At 38.4% G+C, this 25,802-nt stretch overlaps 1 protein-coding gene across 3 annotated transcripts in view; it reads left to right on the forward strand.

Moving 5' to 3' along the window:
- The window catches only part of ptbp3 (polypyrimidine tract binding protein 3), an 80,962-nt gene extending 58,644 nt beyond the window's left edge, over positions 1-22,318 (forward strand). For all 3 annotated transcript variants that reach the window (XM_043715888.1, XM_043715898.1, XM_043715905.1), the window contains exons 8-14: positions 1,439-1,513; positions 2,040-2,176; positions 7,121-7,154; positions 7,461-7,553; positions 9,889-10,105; positions 12,817-12,894; positions 19,406-22,318. In XM_043715888.1, the coding sequence (XP_043571823.1) occupies positions 1,439-1,513; positions 2,040-2,176; positions 7,121-7,154; positions 7,461-7,553; positions 9,889-10,105; positions 12,817-12,894; positions 19,406-19,538 (767 nt within the window). In that variant the 3' untranslated portion in view covers positions 19,539-22,318. The remainder of the gene's footprint in view (positions 1-1,438; positions 1,514-2,039; positions 2,177-7,120; positions 7,155-7,460; positions 7,554-9,888; positions 10,106-12,816; positions 12,895-19,405) is intronic.
- Positions 22,319-25,802: the final 3,484 nt, after the last annotated feature.

A 25,802-nucleotide genomic window follows, 5' to 3' on the forward strand; every position in this document is an offset into this window, starting at 1 on the left:
TCGAAAAACCTGTTCCTGACCAGTTTGTTTTTTCTGAATATGTATGTCTGAGATTAGTTTCCAATGGAAAATTTAGATTGTATTCCAAAGAGAGATTTAGATAGAGCTATGATTTTATTTCCCAGTTGTGGTTAAAAACATTTTGCAGCAAAATTGTCTGAGGATGAGGAAATAATATCCTCACAATCACTTTCTGGACCAATTTAAAAATGCAGATCATTTATAGCTGGTCAGTAGTTTGCTATTCAATGGAACGCTATAATTTATCACTTCAGTTCAAATGGACTAACTTTGTGTCAGTATCCACTTCTCAAATTATGATGAATAGCATAAAGGAGAATGCCTAAGAGTTTGATTAATGAGAGGTGTCACTTCATGACTTGATTACATTAACAATTTTTTAAATTCATTGGCTATTTTTAAGTTTTCGATTGTGAATTGAGGGATTTTTGGTGTACATGTACCATGTCCTCATCTTTGTAAAGAAAATTAGTTGTTCTTGATTGAAGTGTTTACTTAATTATGGTAATTTTATTAGTAATTGGCTATTTTTCGTAGAGATGTGCGTCAATGGTCAGTGCTTTTTTGTTTTCTCTTTCCAGCACAGCTTTCAGAAACTGTTCTGCAAAGCATTGAGGCTTAACAAAGGAATATCTTCCACCTGTGAACACATTTCAGCAGAAGTTAAATTGAGTTTGCTGAGTTAAGGGAGTTGGGAAGTAATTGCACCTTCAGTGGTGATTCTGATTCCATAATGTAACTCAAAGTTCATTCTGCATGGTTCATCACTGTCCTATGAAAAATCAACAAAATTATAGCATGCCATATATGACATTCTTTGCTTGAGGCATGAGCTGGGGTGCTGAGGTGAGAGAGAAGCTGCTTGAGATCTTTGCCAATTAGGTCTGATAGTGCCATTTGCTCATTGCAAACAAGTTGCCATCCAAGGGTTGAAGGATTAGGGTTACTCAAAGTTGTTATCTGCTTGAAAACTATAATGCATAACCATACGTGTGTTTATGAAATTGAAAAAAAATGATAATTTGAAAGGTTTTTTTCTATTGCTTCTATCCAGTGCTATGGCATCTGTGTCATAGGTATTTCACCTAAGTAGCATAATTTAAATCTAATTGAGTGTAAAAACTCCCAATTTACAACCAAGTGAATATTTTATGTAATCTCTATTTTAGGTATATTAGAAAAATCCTTGTTGCTACTTCTGTAGGTGTCAGGTATGATTATGGGGGTGCTGTGTGTTTGCACATGTTGTAAAAAATGAAAGTATAAGCAATAATTTCATAAGGAAAGATTTGACACAAAGTATCTTTTCCACACAAGTGGAGCATTAATTCTTACAAAAGATAACCACATTGTTGAAAGAGTAGGAAATGCTTTTAAGTAACTGTACAAAATTAATATTTGTGTTTCTTTCTCTTAGGTGCACCTGGTATCATTTCCAACCCCTATGGGGGTGGTGGATTTGGCCCTGCCCTTGGCTTTCCACAAACTGCGGGTAAGCATGATCAGGATTGCCACTTGTAATATTAAAGCTGTAAAAAAAAAAATAATAATTTTTGCAGATTGTTAGAGGAAATCTAACTTGCAATTCCTTTTTCAACTGAAGCAATTGTCATCTTTTTGGCTCATGTAAATAGTGTATAAATACTTCGGTGTTTGCTAAGTTAACTGATCTTAACCAACACCCGAATTTGATGACTATCCAGTTATCTTCACCTGGATTGGTGCAAATTGGTTTGGTGTTCATTGTCCATTTCCACGTGAGGTATTGAAATGAGCCCATTTTTGCTTAGTCAGAAAAGGAAGGAATGTGTGCTGCACTTCGAGGTTTAATTTGTATCGTTTGAGGCGTATATGTTATTAACGCCTCATGATGGGACTTGAACTCTCATTGTTACTTTTAAAAAGTAACTCACATATATTCTCATCAATTCAGAATCTGTTTTTATTAACCTTTTTGAAATTCATTATGTGAAGAAAGCACATCTGCTATGATTGATATTAAAAATCTTTATCTCCAGGTCTGTCTGTTCAAGGAATCCCAGGAGGGCTTGGGCATCTTGGCCTTCCACATGGTGCAGTTGGTGGCCGTCTAGCAATGCATGGTATTGGCCCAGCAGCAAACTCTGTCTTGCTAGTTAGCAACCTAAACCCTGAGGTTGGTGATATCACTAAGAACCACAGTATCTCTGAGTCTTACTATTTTCTTTCACTTTTTCTCTTCCCCCCCCCCCCCCCCCCCAAGAAATTCATTACTTTGTGTTGAGTTGGAGCTTTAACTGTTTTTAAAATGGCTTTTGGGAAGGCAATGATTTCGTTTTTATGCTTGGTAGTGTGTAACTAGTAATTTGTAATATCCATGTATGCAGAAATCCTCCTTTCACAGTCTGATTAATTCAGAATCAAATCAATATAGCATTAATATCCATTCCCAGTAGCTAAGTTTTTTTTATAGTTTCTCAAACTGAAGGAGTTGCTTGATGGTTTTGTTTGCAAATACTCATATATACAGTACATAGAGGCAATAAACGTGTTAATCATTTTGGCTCAGCTTTGGAGCTCACATGTGTTACCACTAACTGTTAGTGGCTCCAGTATTTAGCATTAATGTTCTGACTGGCTCTGGTGCAGGACAAGTGATGCTTGTAGGATACTCCTCGTTCCTGAAATCTGTGCTCTGCGCAATGTAAATTCATGTGTTGCATGCTTAACCAGAGCCTTGTATATTTGCACATTTATACCAGTAGCACTTTGCATTTCTGATTTGTGTAGTGTCAATATGATTGCCAGTTGAGGGGAGTTCCTATTTACTGCATCATCTTTTAACACAAGGAATTGTGCTAGCTTTGTATAATGGTATTGACCTAAGTCTCAACTGATTTTGGAGCATCATGCAACTCCTTGCATCGTACTTGACTTCCTTTCATTTTGCATGCGATGTGGGCAAGGCCAACATTTTCAGCTTGGTCCTAAGTGCCCTGTAATTGAGTGGCTTCCTTGGCCATTTCCAAGGATAATAAAGAGTCACCCACATTGCTGTGCATCTGGAGTCCAACATGACTCCATGTCCATGTCCGACTAGGAGTGATAGCTTTTTTTCTCTCAAAAGCAATAGTCAACCTGATGAATTTTCAGTGAGACTATTTTCACTGGACTGTCGGAATTTGAGAGGTGATCTGTAATGAGAGGTATAGATAGAGTTAATAGTATTTGTGTTTTCCCGATGATGGGGAGTTTCAAGACTAGAGGGCATATTTTTAAGGTGAGAGGCGAGAGATTTTTTTTAAAAAAATGGTCTGGAATGAACTTTCTGACAAAGTGGTTGGTGCGGGTACAATTGCAACGTTTAAAAGACATTTTGATGGATACATGAATGGGAAAGCTTTGGAGGAATATGAGCCAGGAAGCGGCAGGTGGGACGAGTTCAGTTTGTGATTATGTTTGGCATGGATTAGTTGGACCAAAGGGTCTGTTTCCATGATAGTTGACTCAATAATAATTGGTGATTTGATTTTCCATGACTGTCTTTTTCATTTTCAGATTTTATGCAATAATTTCAAATTCGACCAACTTTCATTGTGTGATTTTTGACACTTGTCCTCTTTTTTTTTAATCACCCTTGGGGTGTGGACATCATTGACTTGGCCAGCATTAGTTATCCATCCAAAGTTGCCCTTAAGGTGGTGGTGTTCTACCTTCTTGAACCACTATAGTACTGGGAGCGATAACTTGGGTTCATAACACTATGGCCTTGTCTTTCCTGAAACATGCATCAAAATTGAGCTGGTTTGATCAAAATCTCAATTACTTGAAATCACAAAGGGTTAGCATACACTAACAGCAAGTAATTAGTGGAAGGCAAGTGGAATGTCGGCCTTTATTGTAAAAGTAAGCAAGTCCTGATAAAATCTCACAGGGCATCGGTAACACTGCACCTTGAGTACAGTGTGTGGTTGTGGTCTCTCTCATTTGAGAGAGATAAATGAATTAGTCAGTTCAGGAGTTTATTCGGTTGATTCCTGGGGTGAAGGGGTTGTTTTAATGAGGGAAGCTGAAACATTTGGTCAATACACATTGAGTCACCAAGCTGTTCAGCATGGGAACAGACCCTTCAGTCCAACTCATCCATGCCAACCAGATATCCTAAATTAATATTGTCCCATTTCCCAGCATTTGACCCATATCTCACTCAACCCTTCCTATTCATTTACCCATCTAGATGCCTTTTACCTGTTGTAATTGTGCCAGCCTCCATCACTTTGTTTAGTTCGAGACTAGAAAACTGCAGCTACTGGAATCTAAGGTAGACAAACAGGAGGCTGAAAGAACACAGCACCCCAGGCAGCATCGGGAGGTGAAGTAATCAATATTTTGGTTGTAACCCTTCTTCAGGACTGGGGGTGGGTTCAAGGGGAGCTGCAGAAAAAGGAGTGGGGTGCTGAGGTGGGGATAGATGAACACTGGCAGAGGGTACGTGACTTGGTTGGTTGATAGGAGAAATGAATCCAGTTGGTGGCTCAGAGGAAGTGTCAATCAGAGGAATGGAAAGGAATCAGGTGATGGGAGGGGGGTTATTAAGATGAGGTGCTGTTCCTCCAATTTGCGGTCTGATTCATTGTGGCAGTTAAATGATGATTTTGTAAACCTCGATAAGGTCACCACTCAGCCTCCAGCACTCCAGGGAAAATAGCCCCAGCCATTCAGCCTTGCCCTATAACTCAAACCCTCTAACCCTGGCAATATCCTTGTAAATCTTTTCTGAACCCATTTCAAGTTTCACTACATCCTTCCGATAAGAGAATTGCTTACACTATTCCAAAAGTGGCCTAACCAATGTCGTGTACAGCCGCAACACGACAATTGGACTTCAAAGAATGAGTGTTTGTCTTATTGAAATGCTTAAAATTTAAAGGGGATTTGGCAGGTGGATGCTTAAATGATGATTTGCTCTCGAGGGAATCTGGAACTTAGAGGTTTCAATATGACAGACCACCCAGTTAAGATAGAGATGAGATTTATTGTTATTTCTGCGAATTATATTTTCCAGCAATGGCTGGCCATTGAATATATTCAGGTTGAACTAGGCAAACCTTTGATCTCCAAGAGAATCTGCGGTTTTTGTGACAGGCAGGATAACCAGCTTGAGGCCATAATCAAATTGGCCATGATTTTATTCAGTGACCGAGAAGTTTGAGGGGCCAAATGGCTGAATTCACCAACTTTTTTTCTATGATCTAAACCAAATATCTCTCAAACAACTTGGAATATAATTTAAAAGTCTCACAGCACCAAGTTATAGTCCAACATGTTTATTTGAAAGTACAAGCTTTTGGAGCATTGCTCCTTCATCAGGTAGCCGTCTTACGAAAGAGCAGTGCTGTGAAAGCTTATACATTCAAATCAACCTGTTGGACTCCAACCTGGTGATGTGATTTTTTTTTTAACTTTTGTCTACTCCAGTAGACCGGCATCTCCACATCATAACTTGAAACACAATAGAGCAATAAGAACTGACAACTGTTTAATTGAAATTTTAGTGCATGACCTGGTGTCTGAATGCTGGATGGAAGTATTTCCTTCAAGCCATTTTTTTTTCCCCTTTCATCTTTCTGTCAGAGAATTTCCAGGTTTATTGTAGAGTACCCAAAAGCACATGTTCACAGCAGTGAATCTCAATTGCAACTTAAGTTTTATGTTTTTCCTACTAATTTGCTGATTCTAACTATTCTATTAAAAAATAAAAATAAACTCAGTTGAAAGATTTACCAGAAGTAAATGTTAATGCCATGTAATAAAGAATTACCTTTCTTCACCATCTTGTACTCTTAACAATGTAGGTTACCATTTGAGGTTACTCGTTGAATAATTGCAGCTCTCATTGATTCCCTTCAGTATTTGCTCTTGTCAGCAAGTGGTCAATATCCTTTTGTTTTCATATTCTTTGGTATTTTCTTTGGTGTTTAGATGAATGTTACATTTGTGCTGCATGCAAATTTTAAAAAAATTCTGTATTGTGCTTGCTGTCGAGCTTAATTGTAATGTAATTATCAACTTGCCTTTATCGTCACTGCCTCCTTGGTCTGTCAGAACATTCTTTCAGTTTAGAGAAAAGAGCTCAACATCAATAAACGAGGTCCTGTTCCTAAAGCAACATTCATTCATTTATGTGATTTTGTTAATATTTGCTTAATTTTAAACTTAAATGAAGCCATATCACTGAAAGTATTGTGAAGTTGTAATTATTTGTTAGAATTCAAGTACTTTTCTCAAGTACTCAAATATTCAAATTGAATGTCCATTGACTTTAAACTGAACAGTTTAAAAGAAATTGTTCATAGTAGTTTTGGCCAAATGTTTCACAGTAAAATTAGTATTGAAGTCAAAGTATTATAAGATAACAAATATTTTTAATTTTAATTAGTTTCTATAATGCTAGAAAAGTGAGAAAGAGTTTGATACCCCACAAAGAAAACAAAAGAATTTTTCTTGCATGCTTCGGTGTAATGCCTTGGCAAATAAAAGCTTATTGTAGTCCTCAATACTTTGTCAAAGCTTTGCTTTTGTCAGCTTTTTGAATGGAACATGGGTATAGGCATTAAATGTATAAGCTTTATTATCTACACACCTGTCTCCTCTTAGGTTTTTATTGGCTGTAAATTATAATTCTAAAAATGAGAATCCAGAATGGCCACTCAGTTAGGTCATTATGTTCACCAGATCCGTGGTTTTACTTAATAATTGATTGCATCCGTTGAGGTGCCTGTGGAGGGTTAAAGATAGGTGAAAGGTAAATACCTTTTTAGGGAAAAAAAATTATTTGAACACTCGTTGCTGACTGGATAGTATTTCTTTCTTTCCCCTTCACTGTCCTGCTTCACTATTGCATCATTGTCCAAAAAGTTACCATATCATCAACTGTCCCTAAAGTGAAAAAAAAATTACTGCGTTTGAACTTTTATATTTTTTTTTGATCAAATCGATTGCTTGATGAATCATAATGGCCTTCAACTATAATGCTGAAATCCTCTTCGATATGAGTGATTTGATGATGTTTGTCTCCAGTCCATCTTGTGCTGACTTGTTTTGTTTCCCCTTACTACAGAAGGTTTCACCTCACTGGCTGTTCATCCTCTTTGGTATGTTGTCATTTCCACTGCTGTTTTACAGTGTAAATTTTTGTTTGCATTTAAGTTTGTGCTTCATTCAACAATGTCTCACATCTATGAATTTTATGTTAAAAGATTAAAATGCATGAAATTTAATTTCTGCACTGTAGCATTTGTTAATATGTGCACATGTCATTTTTTTAAACGTCTAAGTAATGGAAAATTATTTTCCTTTTTCCTTGACTGATTCTGTCCTGTTTATACTCTGCTTTGTTTTAATTTGTCACTGTTACTTATAGTGGAATTGATTTTTTGTTTTGTTTGATCACCTTAAAGGAGTTTATGGTGATGTACATCGTGTGAAGATCTTGTTCAATAAAAAAGAAAATGCCTTAATACAAATGGCAGATGCAAATCAAGCTCAATTGGGTAAGATTCATGGATTAGTTTTACAAAATATAGTTTGCAATTTAGTTCCACCTCCAAAAGACACTTGATCCTCAAGTGCCTGCTATTTGGTGAATCATAATATTGATGGCTATTTGGCCTGCGCATCACAGTTGAAGTTACTCCTATCTTTACCGAGCCTCCAGATACAGAGTCTGTAGATAAAGTTTCAAAATACCAGTTTGTCAGTGTTCTTTATTTTCCAGTCTGAGCGCTGAGGGCAATTGCAATGCCTTTGTTTGCTACTTGCTTAAGAGTAGCCAGTTTAGATCAGTCACATTTTTAAGTCATTGAAATCGCTGATGTAAAAATAATAAGTTGAATCTGATTACTTGGGATTGAAATGATTGACTTTATTATTTGATCTGAAAGATTGTATCCAAATCCAAGCTCCATTCTTTCCAATATAATTGGTGGCGAGCAAATTATCTTCCTGGTGAATATATCAATTATATCAATATAATCCATACTTTATGTAGCATATTTCTGGTAAAAATGTTTCAAAAATCCTTTTGAAATAAGGTGTGTTTGTCTGTTGGGAATGGTTTGGGGATAAGAGGAATGCATTTAGAACTATGCTTTATTATCACATGTATTCAAGTATAGGAATACAGTGAAAAGTTGTCATTCTTCAAGGTAGCTAGAGTCTGAGTCCAACTGCATGGAGACTGGCCCTTTGGTTCATGCTGGTCAAAATGTCCAGCTATGCTAACCCCATTTCCCTGTAATTGGCTGTATCCTTCTAATCCTTTGCTTTCCGTGTATTTGTCCAAATGTCACTTCCACTGACATCTCATTCCATATACTTACTACCCTCTATGTGGGGAAGAAAAAGGTTGTCCCTCAGGTTCCCATTTATGTTTTCCCCTCAAATCTTAAACTGATGCACTCCTACTCCTCAATTGCCCAACCCTGGGACAAAAGACTGAGTATATTCACCTTCTCTATGCCTTTCATGATCTTATACACTTCTATAAGATTCCCCCCATCAGTTTCCTACATTCTAAAGAAAAAAAGTCCTAGCTTGTCCAACCTCTCCCTACAATTCAGACTGTTGAGTCCTGGCAACATCCTTGTAAATTTCTTCTGCAATCTTTCCAGTTTAATAACATTCTTCGTTACAGCAAGGTGACCACAATGCTCCAAATGCGGACACACGGACATCCTGCACAACTGCAACATAACTTTCCAACTTGTATACTCAGTGCCCTGATTGATGAAGGCCAGTGTGCCAAAAGCCACCTTCTGTTGTGCTAACCTGTGACCTTACTTTCAGAGAACTGTGAACCTGAACTCCAAGATCACTATTCCACTACACTCCTTAAGGCCCTACCATACTCCATGAAACTCCTAGTTTGATTTGACTTTACAAAATGCAAGACCTCACACTTATCTATGTTAAACTCCTATGCTATTTCTCAGCCCACTTCCCCAGCTGATCAAGATCCTGCTGCAGTTTTTGATAATCTTCCTTACTGTACATGTCACTTGCAAACCTAATTATGCCTTGTACATTCTCATCCAAATCACTGATATAACTTAACAATAATGGGACCAGCACTGATTCCTGAGGCACTCCACTAGTCACAGGCCTCCAGTCCAACAAGCAACCTTCCACTTTTAACCGCAGTTTCCTACAGTCCTGCCAGTTGTGTATCCAATTTGCCAGCTTGCACTGGATTCCATGCAATCTAACCTTCTGGAATAGCCTACCATGTGGAACCTTGTCAAAGGCCTTAGTGAAATCCATATCGATTACGTCTGCTGCCCTGCGCTCGTCAGTCTTTCTGGTCACTTCATCAAAAGAACTCTCACAAAGTTGTGAGGCATGATCTCTTAAGTGCAAAACCATGCTGTCTACTCCTCATCAAACCTTGTCTTTCCAAATGCACATGTATCATATCTCTCCAATGTTTTGAATTAATTTAACTACCATAGATATTAGGCATACAGGTCTGCAGTTCCCAGCTTTTTCGTTGCAGCCCTTGAAGAAGGCACAACATTCACTACCCTCCAGTCTTCCAGGACCTCACCCGTGGTTAACTTTGATGCAGAAATATCTGCCAGGACCCCAGCAATTTCTTCTCTTGCCTCTTGCAATGTCCTTGGATATATCTGGTCAGGTCTAGGAGATTTATCCACCTTCATACATTCTAAGACGTCCAACACTACCTCTACTATGAAATATTTGATGCGTGGAAGTAGACCACTTGCACATACTCTTGAGAAGTGAACTGAAGTAATGATACAGTCTCTTTTAAAGTGTCTGTAGGTTGGCATGAGGAAAATTCAAGCTTAAATGTTCTTTTCTCCTCAGCCATGAGTCACCTCAATGGGCAAAAGGTTTATGGCCGGGTATTGCGTGTGACTCTGTCTAAACATCAAATGGTTCAGCTTCCTCGAGAAGGGCAGGAAGACCAAGGTCTGACCAAGGACTACAGCAGCTCACCACTTCATCGTTTCAAGAAACCAGGGTCGAAGAACTTCCAGAATATTTTCCCTCCATCATCCACCCTGCATCTCTCCAACATTCCGTGAGTAACTTCATGAAAATCCGAAGTCTCCCCAAAGGCTGAAAGGCACCAGAACCTCTCTTTAAACTAAAACAAGAGTACAGAATGAATTAATAGGGAAACATTTGTGGCTAAGAAAAATTATATTAGCATGTCAGTTAGAGATTAGTTCTAATATATTTTTAATTTATTGATTTCTTTTTTCAAGAAAAGGACCATTTAAAAATTGTCATCTAGTGATCACCTTATGCCCTAAAACACCACTTTGTTTGCATCATATCCGTAACCCAATTGAATTGCCCAGCTGAGTTAATACTAGTGACAATTGTCTTTATGCTTTGATTTGCGTCCCTTCCTGTTTTGAGACTGACTTATATTGACAGCCATCTTTGGGCTAGTTCTGTTTTATTATTAATTCATGTGGATGTTGGTGAAAAGGCTAGTGTTTATTACCCATTTCTTGTTTCTTTTGAGAAGGCAGTGCTGGGCCACTGCAGTTGGGATGGAAATACTCATAGGTTTTTTAGGAAGCAATTTCCAGGATTTTGACTTGGCCACCAATGAGTAACATTGTTTCCAATTTAGGATGCTGAGAGACTTGGGTAACTTGAAAGTGATCATGTTCCCATGTGCTTGTACTCTTTCTGAGAACAGACTAAGGGTTTGAAAGGTGTCATTGAAGAAGGCTTTGCAGGTTGGTGCAGTGCATCTTGTAGACACTACACATGGCAGTCACTGTTCTTTTTTGATGGTGTGTGTGTGTGTGTGTGTTCAAGATAGTGAAGGAGTGCTTGGTCCTGAATAGTACTGGGCTTGAATGTTGGAGTTGTACTTTTCAGGCAAGTTGGCACGACTTCATCACACTCCTAGCATGATATTGAAATAGTAGGAAGATTTTGGGTTGTTAGAAATTGAGTTAACTGCTGCAGAGTTCCCATCCTCTGACTTGTTATAGCCACAGTGTTTATGTGAGTGGGTCCTGTTGAATTTCTAGTCAAAAGTGATCTCCAAGTTACCCGAGTGCCAATGGTAGGTGCTTAAACTCTCTTATAGAGGTTAATAATGGCAGTTGTGTCAAAGGGAGTTGTCAGCTGGAGCCTGAATTTGTTTGTCCAGGTGTTAAATTCAGGACAGACTGTTTGTTTCTTTATCAAAGAATATTGTACTTCTGACCTTTGTGGAGAAGACATTGTTTAATATCTGAACTTGATTAGACTGTTCTGAGGAATTCTTAGTCATGTCCTATTCACATACTGAGTCCTGTTCTGCTGATTTTACCAGGTTGGCACATCATTTTGAAATATGTCAAGTGTTGTGCCTGACTTATTAACCCAGGGTTGGCCCACTGGCTTGATGATGTGGGAGATAAGGGTAGCCAAGCTATGAATTTAATAATAGTGTTTAAATGCAGTCCTGTTGTTGGCCTTTTCATGGATGTTCAGTTTTTAAATTGCTAGATATGTTCTGTATCTACCTCATTCAGCTTAATGTCAATGTAAGACAAAATGGTGGAGCATGTCCTTACTGTGAAATGGGTCTTTCTCTCTGTAAGGACTAGAAAGAGATCAGACTTCGAAACTGTGATGGGCAGATGTTTCTGCAAATGAACAAGTGAGCCACCAGGCCAAATACGCATTTGCTTGTGTATTCTCTCCCTCATTAACTGCTAACGGACCAGTCTGGAACCTGTGTCCTTCAGGACTATGGCAGTGGTGTTTCTGAACCACTGTTAGTTGAATGCATGGTGTCTTTTTTACTGTTGGTGTTTCTTCCAAGTTGTGTTCAGAGTGGAGGATCACTGATTTTAACAGGTGCGTGAAGACAATGCAATGGTAATCAGGATTCTTTGTTGCTCATGCTCATGTTTGTTCAGATGCCATGAAACTTCATGGAATCTGCAGCACTCCCATTTCCATATGGATTGTACCAAGGGCTGTTGTATTTTAGTCTGGGATGTTGGCTGAAAGATTTATTATTTGCCTTGCCTGTGGGTCAACTCTCTCAATCTTCACACCAGTCCATAGATGTGAATGAGGTGGATTGGGGCAATTTGTCATGTCCAGGTCTGTTGCCTAGATCATTGCCTGACGAAATGACTAATTTTGTTTTTGACTTGTTCACAATGATTTTGCGTGACCAAGTGGCTTGCTGTGAGACCAATTTGACCAGAGGGTCTCAGCCGAACTGGGTAAGGAGAACAGATTTCCTTCCCGAAAGAAATTAATGAGGAATCGTGAGGTGATCAAGTAGTTATTTGGTTGGTACTACATTTAACTCCAAATATGTTTAACTTAATTTGAATTTGTCATCTGCAGCGATGAGATTCAAATCCTGCCTGAATAGTTCAGGCACATGATTACTAGTCCAAAAACATAACCATGAGACTAAATACTGCTTTGTGCATTTCTCTCAGTGCAAATGTAGGTTTGTGCCTCAATAGTCAAGATCTATGACCTGACTGTTTGTTTATAGTCACCATGTAAGACCTGAAGAATTTAAATAGTATGATAATGCTAGTATTAAGTTATGTAACCATGAGATCAGCTTGAAATTCCTGCAATAATTGGAAGACTTTGAAAAATTCCTTTTTCTTCAAACCCTTATCCATTTTGCATAATTTGTAAACTGTATTGCTGTTGCAAGTCTGACTTGCTTTTGCATTTTTCTAAAATAGTATTGAATTGTCCGCTTTTTGTGCTCTTTTTAAAGAGCTGTTTTTTGTGTATTTGTAGACCTTCAATAACCGAAGATGATCTGAAAAATCTGTTTGAAAGTGCTGGATACTCTGTGAAAGGCTTCAAGTTTTTCCTGTAAGTCTAATGTTGTTATGTCTGACTTCTGCTTGACACAGCATAATAATACTGGTTGATTGTAAAATTAAAACAAAGGAAATGCTGGAGAAACGTATAGCATCTGTGAAGAGAGTGTTAACATTTTGAGCATAAAGACAACTCATCAGAACTTCTTTAACAGCCAAAGTAGGATTAGAAGGGATGAAGTCAGAGGAAAGGAGAGCAGAAGATGATTCCAGAGGGGCTTTAGTACCTGTTTAGTTTTTGGAGCTTGCATTCCTTTTAACACCCAAAGAAAAGAAAACATGTTTTTTTTTAAATCTTCCAGTGAGTTTGAAGAATAAAGTTAAGTTAGAGTTGAGGACCACTTTGGCATAGAATGAAATGATGCTGATAGAGAGGTGAAGAATGTTCTGAATAAGAGACTTTGAACTTAAATCTGTTTTTGTCTCAGATGCTGGCAGACTACCTAGTTTACTCCATTTTCTATTTTTATGAAGTCGGTTTGCTCACTGAGCTGGGAGGTTAATTTCCAGACATTTCGTCACCCTACTAGGTAATGTCTTCAGTACGCCCATTGAAGATGTTACCTAGTAGGGTGACAAAACGTCTGGAAGTGAATCTCCCAGCTCAGCGAGCAAACCTACATCCAGAACCTCAACCTGAGCTACAAACCTTCTCAAAACTCACTTCTGTTTTTATTTCAGATTTCCTTCGTACATATTTTGTGTTTATCTCGGTTGACCATTTTCAGAATTCAGTCTTCGTTGTTATCAATATTTTCATTGTGATTTGATTTTCTACTTCAAATGACAGTGCTGTTATTACTGCCTAGTAATTGCAGCATTTCTGTTTTGTAAATGACTCTAGTATGGAATTGATAAGTTAAAGCTGTATTTATAGCTTTATCTCCTGATGTTATAGCATATTGGTGTAAAGGAAGAAGGCAGTTTGTTAGTGTGATGCAATTAGATTTGTGTTTTTAATACCTTTAATGGAGGAAGGAGGGCAATCTTTGACCTAATATTGTTAGTAAGGGATTATGAAACAATGGTGTGTGAAGGTTAAGATACAAATTTGCCTTGATCTAATAGAATAAACAATGATCGGAAAGGACTTGTGTTTCCAAGCTGCTGTCTAGAATATTTTAATAGAGACTTGTGTGACTTCGTTGAGCATTGATTTTGTTAAATTCAGAGTTAAAATTCGCAGTCTTGAAACTTGTTGAAAATTTAAAAGCAAAGCACATGGATGGCAAGCTAATTTAAAGCATTAAGTTGTTGCAGTTGCAAATTAACTTGTTATAAGATTGTCCCAATTGTTGTTTTTTGTCCCTGTCCCCAAAATATCATTGCTTTCAACAAGCATACGTTGAGTTTTAATTTTTCTCCCTCTGATTTCATTTGTGAAAATAAGAAGTACTTTTGGATTGTTTTACTTTGAATTGTTAAATTACAATGTGGGAAGGAAGAAGTTGAATGCACATTATTGTCCCTTTCTTGCTATTTCTGTGATGGGTTCAGTTATCTAGGTGGTAAGCACTATCGATCTTTCTCTAAAAGAGGTGATTTTGACAGTTTTTCACTATTCATTCTGCAGGCACAATATTTTCTTTTATTTTTAAAAAAAAAATTTAGTTCCTTTTTATATCACGAGGAACTTCAAAATTGGCATTATTCCTTGTTAAGCACTGTAATATTTTTTAAACTAATTGTTTGTGTGCTTAATTTCAGACCTCACCTGCCCGAATCGGAAAAAGTTTAAAGCAAAGTTTGTCTGAATTGCAGTGATCCATTGTTTATTCAATCATTTGAGGTCAAAACCCTTAGTGATTACAAAACTGAATGCTCCCTAATTTCTTTTGGCTCACTTAACAGGCTTTGACCAATAGTGATGTGTCACAGTGAGGCTAGTTTTGAGATAGAGCAGTTTTGTGAACTTCAGATCACTCCCCATTGCCTGCACAATCTTGGTATAGAAATGACTGGCATTCAGTATTTGTCACTTCCCGTAATCAGTTCAATGACACATCTGAAAAGGAGCAGTGAGCGTGTGGACTGATGACCACTAATCTTAGGTGTGCTCAACATAGGGAAGCTCCGAACCTATTGCTTGTCATTGTACTAAAGTCATGCTGATTTGGCCTGTCAACTCCCTAGGTCTGTTTGTCAGGTGTTTGTGTTTGCAGGACCACAGATGCTTTTATCTCAAACAGTGGCTCAGGTGCAGAGGTAATCAGTTGATTTTCTTCATAGTCTCATGTTGAAAGGATCTCTGTACTGGCACTTGCAGAAAGAAAACCCATGGCTCCAGCTGCAACTGTTCGTCTTGTACAGTGGAGCATTAATGTACATATCAAATGTTAATACACTCAAAGCAGAAATGCCCCAAGTTACTTCATTTGCTTCTTTCGACCCTTGTTCAGAATGTATGCTATGTTCTGTTGTCTAAACTTCAATTAAAAGATGATCTCTAAGCAGTTCAAAATTGTGTCACTTGAACTATTGCTTGTCTAGTTTTATGCCCTTCTTATTGAAAGAGAAGACCTGTGGTCTTGTCGAGAGGGAGAGAAAATGGGTTGGAGTCATAGAGATGTACAGCATGGAAACAGACCCTTCGGTCCAACCCGTCCATGCCGACCAGATATCCCAACCCAATCAAGTCCCACCTGCCAGCACCCGGCGCATATCCCTCCAAACCCTTCCTATTCTTATACCCTTCCAAATGCCTCTTAAATGTTGCAATTGTACCAGCCTCCACCACGTCCTCTGGCAGCTCATTCCATACACGTACCACCCTCTGCGTGAAAATACAGCCGCAACATGACCTCCCAACTCCTGTACTCAATACTCTGCCCAATAAAGGAAAGCATACCAAACGCCTTCTTCACTGTCCTATCTACCTGCGACTCCACTTTCAAGGAGCTATGAACCTACACTCCAAGGTCTCTTTGTTCAGCAACACCCCCAAAGACCTTACCATTAAGTGTATAGGTCCTGCTAAGATTTGCTTTCCCAAAATGTAGCATCTCGCATTTATCTGAATTAAACTCCATCTGCCACTTCTCAGCCCATTGGCCCATCTGGTCCTGATCCTGTTGTAATCTGAGGTAACCCTCTTCGCTCTCCACTACACCTCCAATTTTGGTGTCATCTGCAAACTTACTAACTGTACCTCTTATGCTCGCATCTAAATCATTTATGTAAATGACAAAAAGTAGAGTGCTCAGCACCAATCCTTGTGGCACTCCACTGGTCACAGGCCTCCAGTCTGAAAAACAACCCTCCACCATCACCTTCCACCTTTTGAGCCAGTTCTGTATCCAAGTGGCTAGTTCTCCTTGTATTCCATGAGATCTAACCTTGCTAATCAGTCTCCCATGGGGAACCTTGTTGAACGCGTTACTGAAGTCCATATAGATCACCTCCACTGCTCTGCCCTCATCAATCTTCTTTGTTAGTTCTTCAAAAAACTCAATCGAGTTTGTGAGACATGATTTCCCACGCACAAAGCCATGTTGACTATCCCTTATCAGTCCTTGTCTTTCCAAATACATGTGCATCCTGTCCCTCAGGATTCCCTCCAACAACTTTGCCACCACTGAGGTCAGGCTCACCAGTCTATAGTTCCCTGGCTTGTCTTTACTGCCCTTCTTAAACAGTGGCACCACGTTTGCCAACCTCCAGTCTTCTGGCACCTTACCTGTGACTATGGATGATACAAATATCTCAGCAAGAGGCCTAGCAATCACTTCTCCAGCTTCCCACAAGAGATCTGGTGTTCTCGGGTACACCAGATCAGGTCCTGGGGATTTACCCACTTTTAACCGTTTCCAGCACTTCCTCCTCTGTAATCTGGACATTTTGCAAGATGTCACCATCTATTTCCCTACAGTCTTATACCTTCCATATCCTTTTCCACAGTGAATACTGATGCAAAATATTCATTTAGTATCTCCCCCATTTTCTGTGGTTCCACACAAAGGCTGCTTTGCTGATCTTTGAGGGGCCAAATTGCACTTTTTAAAACAATCATCTTTTGAGAAACAATCCATAATGCAAAGTGAGTTGTGATTGAAATGCTCTTTCCATTTGTTTCTTTGCCCTGTTGAATTGTTTAGATCAGTCGTGCCCAAATGACTCACATCTGCTTTCAAACTTTCTAGCTTTAAATCTTAGTGAGTGATGTTTATGGTTTTGATTTCTAATTGTGCTTTAAGGATGAGGTATGATAGCTCCAGAGGTGTTGGAAAAGCCACATTTGTTTCCCCTGGAGAAGGTTGAAAGGAGATTTGATAGAGGCGTTCAAATTATTAAGTGCCTGGACAGAGTGAATAAGGCAAATATGTGTTCACTTTCATGGAAGGATAGAGAATGAGGGAGTGTAGATTTTAGTTAAAGGCAGAAGTAATGATATGAAGAAACAAATCCCCCCCAATCAATAGTGAACGTTCCAATGCAGTAACATCCCACAACCACACTCCTGGCAAAGGCAAATTCAGTAAAATAGATTGTCTCGCACGCAATTCTAGCAGCAGGAAAAGAATTCCAATCTTTTAGCTGTGACAAAGAGATGAAAAAACAGTTTCCGTATCCAGCTGCAAGATTTCAGCAGCAACTGCTAAACACTAAAACTAAAATCCTGGTTCAGTGGGAGCTTGACCCCACCAATTCAGGCTGTTTCTATTGTTCCAACTTACTTTCCTCAAATGGTGGCCAATGCTAAATTAATTGTTAAATTTAAATCTGAGGGAAATTTCTCTTAAGCATGGGTGTCAAGGGATAGGGGCCCAAGGCAGGACTTAAGCCACAGAGCAGTCATGATCTTGTTGAATGATGGCGCGGGCTTGGGAGGGCTGAATGGCCTATGTCTGTTCCTATGTTCCAAGGTGGCTGAGAAGATTTGTGGAAGCGTTGATTGTGATCTTTTAGCAATCACCTGAAGTCAGGGACGGGGCTAGAGGACTAGAAAATGGCTAATGTAGCACCCCTGTTTACAGAGGGAGGGGTGCAGACAACAGGAAATTATAGGCTGGTTAATCTGACCACACTTGGTTAAAAACTTTAGTTGACTTTTAAGGATGAGATTGTGGAGTTCTTTAGAGTGCATGGTAAAACAGGACTGAGTCAGCACATCTATGTCAAGTGGAGGTCATGCCTAACTAATCTATAAGAATTCTTTGAGGAGATCCTAAGAAAGTTAGTCACAAGAGAGCCAATGGATATGTTTTTTGATTTCCACAAGGCAATTGACAAGGTGCTGCACAGAAGGCTGCTAAGTAATGAGTCCATGCCACTGGGGGCAAGGTAAAAGATTGACAATGGCAGAAGGTAAAGAGTGGGGAATAAAGGACTCTCTTTCAGGATGGTAGCTGGTGACTAGTGAAATTCCGTAGTAGTCAGTGTTGGGATTGCAGCTGTTCATATTAAATGGTAAGGATCTTGTAAAAGGAGCCAAGGGCATTGTTGCTTAGATTGCAGATGACAAAAGATAGAAAGGCGGGACTCACATTGAGGAAGCTGGGAAGGCTGCTGATGGACTTGGGCAGGCTAGGAGAGAGGGCAAAGAGGTGGCAGATGGAATACAATGTAGGAAAGTGTGAAGCTATGCTCTTTGAGAAGCATATACGTGTAGATATTTTGTGAACGAGGGTGGGCTTCGGAAATATAAAGCTCAGAGTCCTAGTTCAGAGTTCAGTTAATCTTAATATCCAAGTTGATTAGCAGGAAGGTAGAGGCAGATGCCACATTAGCATTCATTTCGAGTAAGGTTGCACTGCTGAAGCTGTATTCAGGCTCTGGTTATACTGCATTTGAAATATTGAGAGCAGTTTTAGGCCTCATATCAAAGGATGGATGTCTGGATTTGGAGGAGGTCAAGAAGAGGTTCACAAGAATGATCCCAGAGATGAAGAGCTTGTCCTATGAAGTACAGTTGAGGTTTCGGCATCTGTAGTCAATGGATTTTACAAGAATGAGGGGAATCTCATTGAAACTTTGAGAATACTGAGAGGTCTGGTTAGAATGGATGTGGTGAAGATGTTTCCATTAGTAGGAAAAACTAGGACCAGAAGGCACAGCCTCAATGAAGGGATGGCCCTTTTAGAATAGAGATGAGTTCCTTCAGCCAGAGGGTGATGCATCTGTGGAATTTATTCCTGCAGAAGGCTGTGAAGGCCAAGTCATTGAGTGTCTTTAAGATTGAAAGAGTTTCTTGATCAGTAAGGGGATCGAAGGTTACAGGGAAAAGCAAGAAAATGGGGTTGAATAATGCATCAATCATGATTCAGTGGCAGAGCAGACTTGATGGGCTGAATAGCTTAATTCTGCTTCTGTATCTTATGGTCTTGACTAGTCGGGCATTTTTAATTCCAACAAATAATTTTCTTTGCGTTATTTTAAATACAGATGCTGCCAGACCGGAGTTTGTCCAGCACTTTCTGGTTTTGTTCAGATCTCCAGCGTCCGCAGTGATTTGTTTTATTCTAGTGTATAACAACTTTCAAAAATAATTTTGTTCTGTATTGCAGGAAGGACCGTAAAATGGCCCTCATCCAGTTGGACAGTCTTGAAGAAGCAATCCAGGCTCTCATTGACCTTCACAATCATGATCTTGGAGAAAACCACCATCTCAGAGTTTCCTTTTCTAAATCTACAATTTAATTCCTCTCCTGTTCTCCCTATAGACTGGGACCACCCAATGTGGTAAACTAGCATTCAGACAGAGACTGAAATACCAATGACCAACTATGCCTGCAAGAGATGCTTAGTGTAATATTTTAAGTGGAACACAACAGTGATGATGGGATCCTTCCTTTGTTTATCCATCAGTTTAAGCTTCAATCAATATAAATTTTCTTTGTAATTTTTGAAATGGGCGGGTTTGTTGCAAGCAGTCAATAGCCATAAATTGATCATTCACCTGCTGTTAACAACTGGTTCAGTGAAAATTTCTTTTTGAAGAAGTTTACAATTTTGGGGGAGAGGGAAAAGAAAATCCGGTCTAGATCTAAAAGATTTTGACACACTTTAAAGAAATTATTTTGGTAATATTGGGGAAAAAGAATTAAACATCATGGGTTTTCATACCACTATAATCTGAAAGAAATTATCAGTTTCATATTTACTGTGTACTTGTTTAATTATCATGTGCCTTATTATGTGCTTATAATCAAATAGATTAGAGGCTTTTCCTGAGGTTTCTTCAGTACAACTATTGTGGGTTCTTTCAAAGGGAGTCCTTCTCCTTGTAGATTTAGGTGAATTTTCTTTTGTGTATGTTGCAGTGTTGCAACAATTTAATGATTTTTATTGCAAATTAGCACACAGTTGGGAATGGAAGCCCAAGCTTTTTCCTGTCCTTGGGCAAACTGCAAATCTGTACTCTCTGTACCATCCAAAACTGCAGAAATGCTGTATAAAAGCCTGTGCTGCAGATCCTTTTGAATATTATTTACAGTGACAAAACTGCAATGTCCATGGTTGATTTGATTTGTCCCTTGAGTACCTGTAAGGTTCTAAATATTCAAAATCCGATCTGTGTGCTATGAGTTTGTTGTATGTTATCTTAAGTTTTTTTCATTTATTTTGATGTTCTTAGTGTGAACGTACCGGTTCATTTTATGAATGTTAATTGTTATTATTGGCTATTTTTTTTCTTTGTTGCGGGGGGTGTGTTGGTTTAGGCTTTTGAATGTTTCCGTGTAGGTACTTTTCTGAAGTCCCCTCTGATGGGATTTTTACTTTTGTTTCATTAGACTCCCTAGCTAATTAACTAGCGTTTTTTGCCTGCCTTGTTTTATTGAATGCTCTCTGGACTAACTGCCAGTCTAGAAAACATGTCCTTAATTCTTCCATTCATTCTGAAAGAAAACTTTAGAGCTGCACAGACTTCGAAGCTGCAACTAAACCATGGTTAGAACTGTACTGATTTATTAAATACAAGACTCTTTCATACCATTTGGGTGGAATTCCATGATACTTAACAGAAAAAGGGTTAAATATTAGTGAATGATAAGGTAGAGAAAACAGAGCTTTTTTTTCAGGGTTTCGGAGAAAAACCAAAACAGGACCAAAGTTGATGTGCCTTCAATAGTCTTAATCATTTTTTTCTCTTGCCTCCAATTTAATATTTTTTCTTTTACTATATTTACACCTAAATTAGAAAATTATTATGAATGTAGTTTCAAATAGAAAAGGAGGGGGATTGAGTAAAAGAAGAATTTTCACTTTTCATTAGGGGGTGCTTTGTTTGCTTGCACCTAGCTCTAAGGAGAAAATACCTTAAGGTCGCTAATTTACATTGAATTGGATCTGTCAACTCCTGCATGCTGAGCATGGAACCAGAGGTTCACTTCATAAAAGAAGCATCTTAAAACAGTTGTTAGGAATCTCCCAGTAATTTCCATTTGTGGTGCCCTGAGCCAGAACTTTCCCAAAGTTGTGATTTGTATTTTCTTTCATCATTCCGCAAATACAAAGCCGAAAAGTGTTTTGTTTTGAAACACCAGGTGGTGTGGTGTAGCATTCTCAACAGTGGTCAAATGCATTGTTATACTGTCTTGTTAAGGCAGAACTCGTTCTTTCATTAGTTATTAGAAGCTGGTGTGACTATATTTACTAGTGATATTTGTGACTGAAAAGAAAAGTCATCTGACTTTTAAATTGGCTGACACCATAGGCAACCTGTATTTATTTGTTTATGAATTTAAAAACTGGACTGATGTTTGTTTGACATCAACAATAGAAAAGGGTCTAGCTGATGTGTCTTGGTGCACAGTTGATGTCAGTTAGAGATTTACCAGTTCCATCAGAGTAGGGTCACCAGTGATAATTGACATGCAGTATAATGACACTTGAGACATAAGTTGCAACTAGAATGCTCCCACCTGGGCAATTTAGGCGAGGGTTGCAACATTTGTGGAATCCTTGAACCTCTCTTTCAAGCTGCTTTTCTTAAGTCTTTCCCTTCTAGCATTGAGGTGTTGGCAGGTATGTAGTGCTTTCCTCCCTGTTCGTTCATGTACTTGATCTGTTCTTAAAATTCCTGCTTTCTTGAGTTTGTAAGAATGTTCAGCTGATGATGAAAATGCTGTAAATATTTGTAACAACTTTTTTTAATGAGGTTTTTTGGGAACAAGATAAAGTACAAACTGGTTTTTATATGAAAACATTGATTGTCTTGTATATTTTGATAAGCAACAGTACCAGGTTTCATTTGTAAAGCGGTTTGTGTCAATGTGGAAGAAACAAAATGGATTCCATTTCTGTTAAGATTTGTTTTTAATGCAGAGATGTTGAAATATTAAAAAAATATTTTCTAATTGTCTATTGCATGTCTCTGTATACAGTGTTCCATTTCTTTCAATGTGTGTATTTGCTTGTATCGCCTTGGTAATCTTTCCTCTAATTGTAGCATGCTTTCAATAAATGCCATGACACCTCTTGATCTTCCTGCCTCTTTGTCTACCACTTTTAACTTTCCTTTGTTTTTTTCCCCCCCTTAATTCTAGATCAGAGATTTCCAAACTGTTGTTAGGCTGGGGTACAGAGCAGAGACAGGAGACAATGTGCTTTGGATATCTGTAGGATTTAAGATGTACTCAAACAGTTATGTGGGGGTTATGGATTTGAAACATTATTTAGCCTCAGCTATCAACGTCTGTGTCCCATTCTGCCAGCTGAATTGTATTTTTCTTGCTATCAGCTTCCATGTGTGAGATGTCTGCTGGACAACTGGATGATTATCTGATTTACAGCAGAGTAGAGGTCCATCTGATCCACGTCCTTTTCACTGTTCTCCACACAATGCAGTAGGATAAAATAACATTTTGTAGTGCAACACAGGCAGTGTCATGAGAATTTCGAATAGGAAACTACATGTAATGCAGGTGAAAGACTAAATGGGAAACCAGAGATTTTATTCAATCTACACAATAGGGGCCCCAATACGTATTTCACTAATTATTCCTCCATGAGTATTTAAATTAATTGAGTTGCAAATATTACTTGGTGTTTTTTAAAGGTAATTAACTTTTTTCAAGTGTTGAATGCTGGTTTCTCTCTGACCTTGTTTTTTTTAATGAAAATCAGTTACAAACTTAAGCTGCAGAATGGCATCCAGAGGGTTTAGAAGCTGTTTGAATGTAAAAACTGGTTTGTAGATAAAACAGATTCTAATCTTAATTACTGACATAAAAGCAAGTCATCAAGCTTTTTTGTTTACTTTGCTTTAGTAGTTGCATTGTAGTGGCAGCTGCAGTATCTAGTGCTTTGTCTTGGGTATTATGTTAGCTGAAAAAGTGAAGTCTTGTTCTGTGTTAAATATAGTTTCAGTGGGCTCTGCAAATTGCAAGGAATATGAATATCTGAAGTGACTGTTCAACCAAAAGTTTGTTAACCTCTGTTCTAGATCTATTAACTTGTCTTTTTTTGTTAATCTTTATACCTCAAGTCTGTCTTGCTGAAATAACATTCTTAAAGCCATTTTTTAATGTTTTATTAAAAGTATTAGTATGCCATTATTTTACTGTTTACAGCTGTACTGTTAAATCCATTCTGTCAAGCACCATCTTTGAAGAAAGTTAACTTTTCTGTCTTTTAAGGAAACAAACATCATTGACTTATTGCAGAGCAGTTTTTAAAATATTGCAAAAGTTCGACACTTTGTACATCTGAAAGTATGAACAGTAATAGTCTTAAAAATAATTATAATTAATCACTTGCTTTGTAGGATGTTTTTAATGACTTCACTATCGCCCTGTTTTAGTTACATGAACACCGTTTAAATATTGGATTAGTGGTGCTGGAAGAGCACAGCAGTTCAGGCAGCATCCATGGAGTAGCGAAATCGACGTTTTGGGCAAAAACCCCTTCATCAGGAGGGCTTTTGCCCGAAACGTCGATTTCACTGCTCCTTGGGTGCTGCCTGAACTGCTGTGCTCTTCCAGCATCACTAATCCAGAATCTGGTTTCCAGCATCTGCAGTCATTGTTTTTACACTGTTTAAATATTGTCCCTTGACTAATACATGGAAGATAGGCAACTTGAGATTACGATAGATCTGAAATAGCAGTAATGTTTTACCTTTTACTAACCTCTGAGGTTACCAAATCTGGTTTGACAACACCGCATGTCAAAAGCAAACAGTTCAGTAAGTCCCTAGCGAGTCTTAATTAAGCACCTAGCTATCTGATAGCTGTGCAAGAGAAGCTAATTATAAACTCTTTTCAGTTTCGTTAGTTTAATATTCAACATTTGACAGAGTCCACAGGATAAGGGTGAGATTGGAAATTGAGTTTGGGGAGAAGAGAACCAGAGAGGCATAAATTACCACTGTGAAGGACAAGGTAGGGTAGTGGACTAGTAACTCTTAAGCAAAAAAAAAGTATTGCAGTTTGATCACTTTTAACATTTTAATGAAGACAACTTGTATAAGTAAAAGTGACAATAAGCTGTTCGATTGTAATTTTTATCAAAAATTAAATTTAAAACAAACACTGCTGGAGAAGCTCATCTGTCGAGAGCAAGCATAAGTTTTCAATCCAGTATGATTCTTTAGAACTTAAGTTTTTTAAACCATGCCTGACTCTGAACATTAGTTCGGTCTCTCTTTCTCACTCCCCAGATGTCAGACCTGAGTTTTTTCCATGACTACTTTTAAACATCTGCAGTATTTTGATATTATTAGAGTGAAAAAGTTTGATTCACTGGCATTTTTGAGCAAAATCTTATCCAAGCACAGTTTATGTAGCCCCAGTCGTCATTAGAATCGAGTAGTTTGTTAACTGCCCTCTTCTAGTTTTGCAAGGCACTCGTATCAAATTGCGCCCTAAAGATATAAAGAAGGCCCTTCACTTCTTGAGAAACTAGGGATGGACAAGAAATGTCTACCCTGCTGATAGTGCCCACAGCTTGAATGAAAACAACTTTCAAAGAATTTAAAACCTTTTAAACAACTTTTTTTCTGGATAACTCCTGAACAGGTCACCTTGTTCTTTGACATAAGCTTGCATTTCTGTACATCTAATTGCTAAAAGGTCACAAGAGTAGCTGGGTTAGTTAATTTTCATTCACTTATTTTTGGGTGACTGCCTCCATTGTGCTCCAGTTGTCCGAAGCAACTCTGAAATCAAAGCTGAAAGTGACAAAATGTGTGATTTTTTTTTTAAAACAAACATACCTTGAGGGGTGACTGTAAAGATTTACAAAGTCATGAGGGGCATGGAAAGGGTGAACAGCCAAGATTTTTTCCTAGGGAGGGGTGAGTCCAAATCTAGAGGGCATAGGTTTAAGGCGAGAGGGAATAATTTAAAAAGGAGCTATGGGTAACTCTTTCATGCAGAGGATGGTGCGAGTATGGAATGAACTGCTAGAGGAATTGGCGGAGGCAAGTACAATTACAACATTTTAAAAGGCATCTGAGTGGGTATATAGATAGGAAGAGTTTACAGGAATATGGGCCAAATGGGACTAGGTCAGATTGAGATGGCTGGTCGACGTTGATGATTTGGACCAAAGGGTTTGTTTCTGTGCTGTATGGCTCTTTGGCTCTCATGCTCGATAGGCACGTGAAGAACTAGAGTTTAGACAAGAAACAGAAACCCCAATCTATTGGCAAATAGAATTAAGGAGAATCCAAAGGGTTTTTACAAATATATATTAAGGACAAAAGGGTAACTAGGGAGAGAATAGGGCCCCTCAAAGATCAGCAAGGTGACCTTTGTGTGGAGCCACAGAAAATGGGGAAGATACTAAATGAATATTTTGCATCAGTATTTACTGTGGAAAAGGATATGGAAGATACAGACTGTAGGGAAATAGATGGTGACATCTTGCAAAATGTCCAGATGACAGAGGAGGAAGTGATGGATGTCTTGAAATGGTTAAATCCACAGGACCTGATCAGGTGTACCCAAGAACTCTGGG

This window comes from Chiloscyllium plagiosum, chromosome 2 (assembly GCF_004010195.1).
Source record: "Chiloscyllium plagiosum isolate BGI_BamShark_2017 chromosome 2, ASM401019v2, whole genome shotgun sequence".
Lineage (NCBI taxonomy): Eukaryota > Metazoa > Chordata > Chondrichthyes > Orectolobiformes > Hemiscylliidae > Chiloscyllium > Chiloscyllium plagiosum.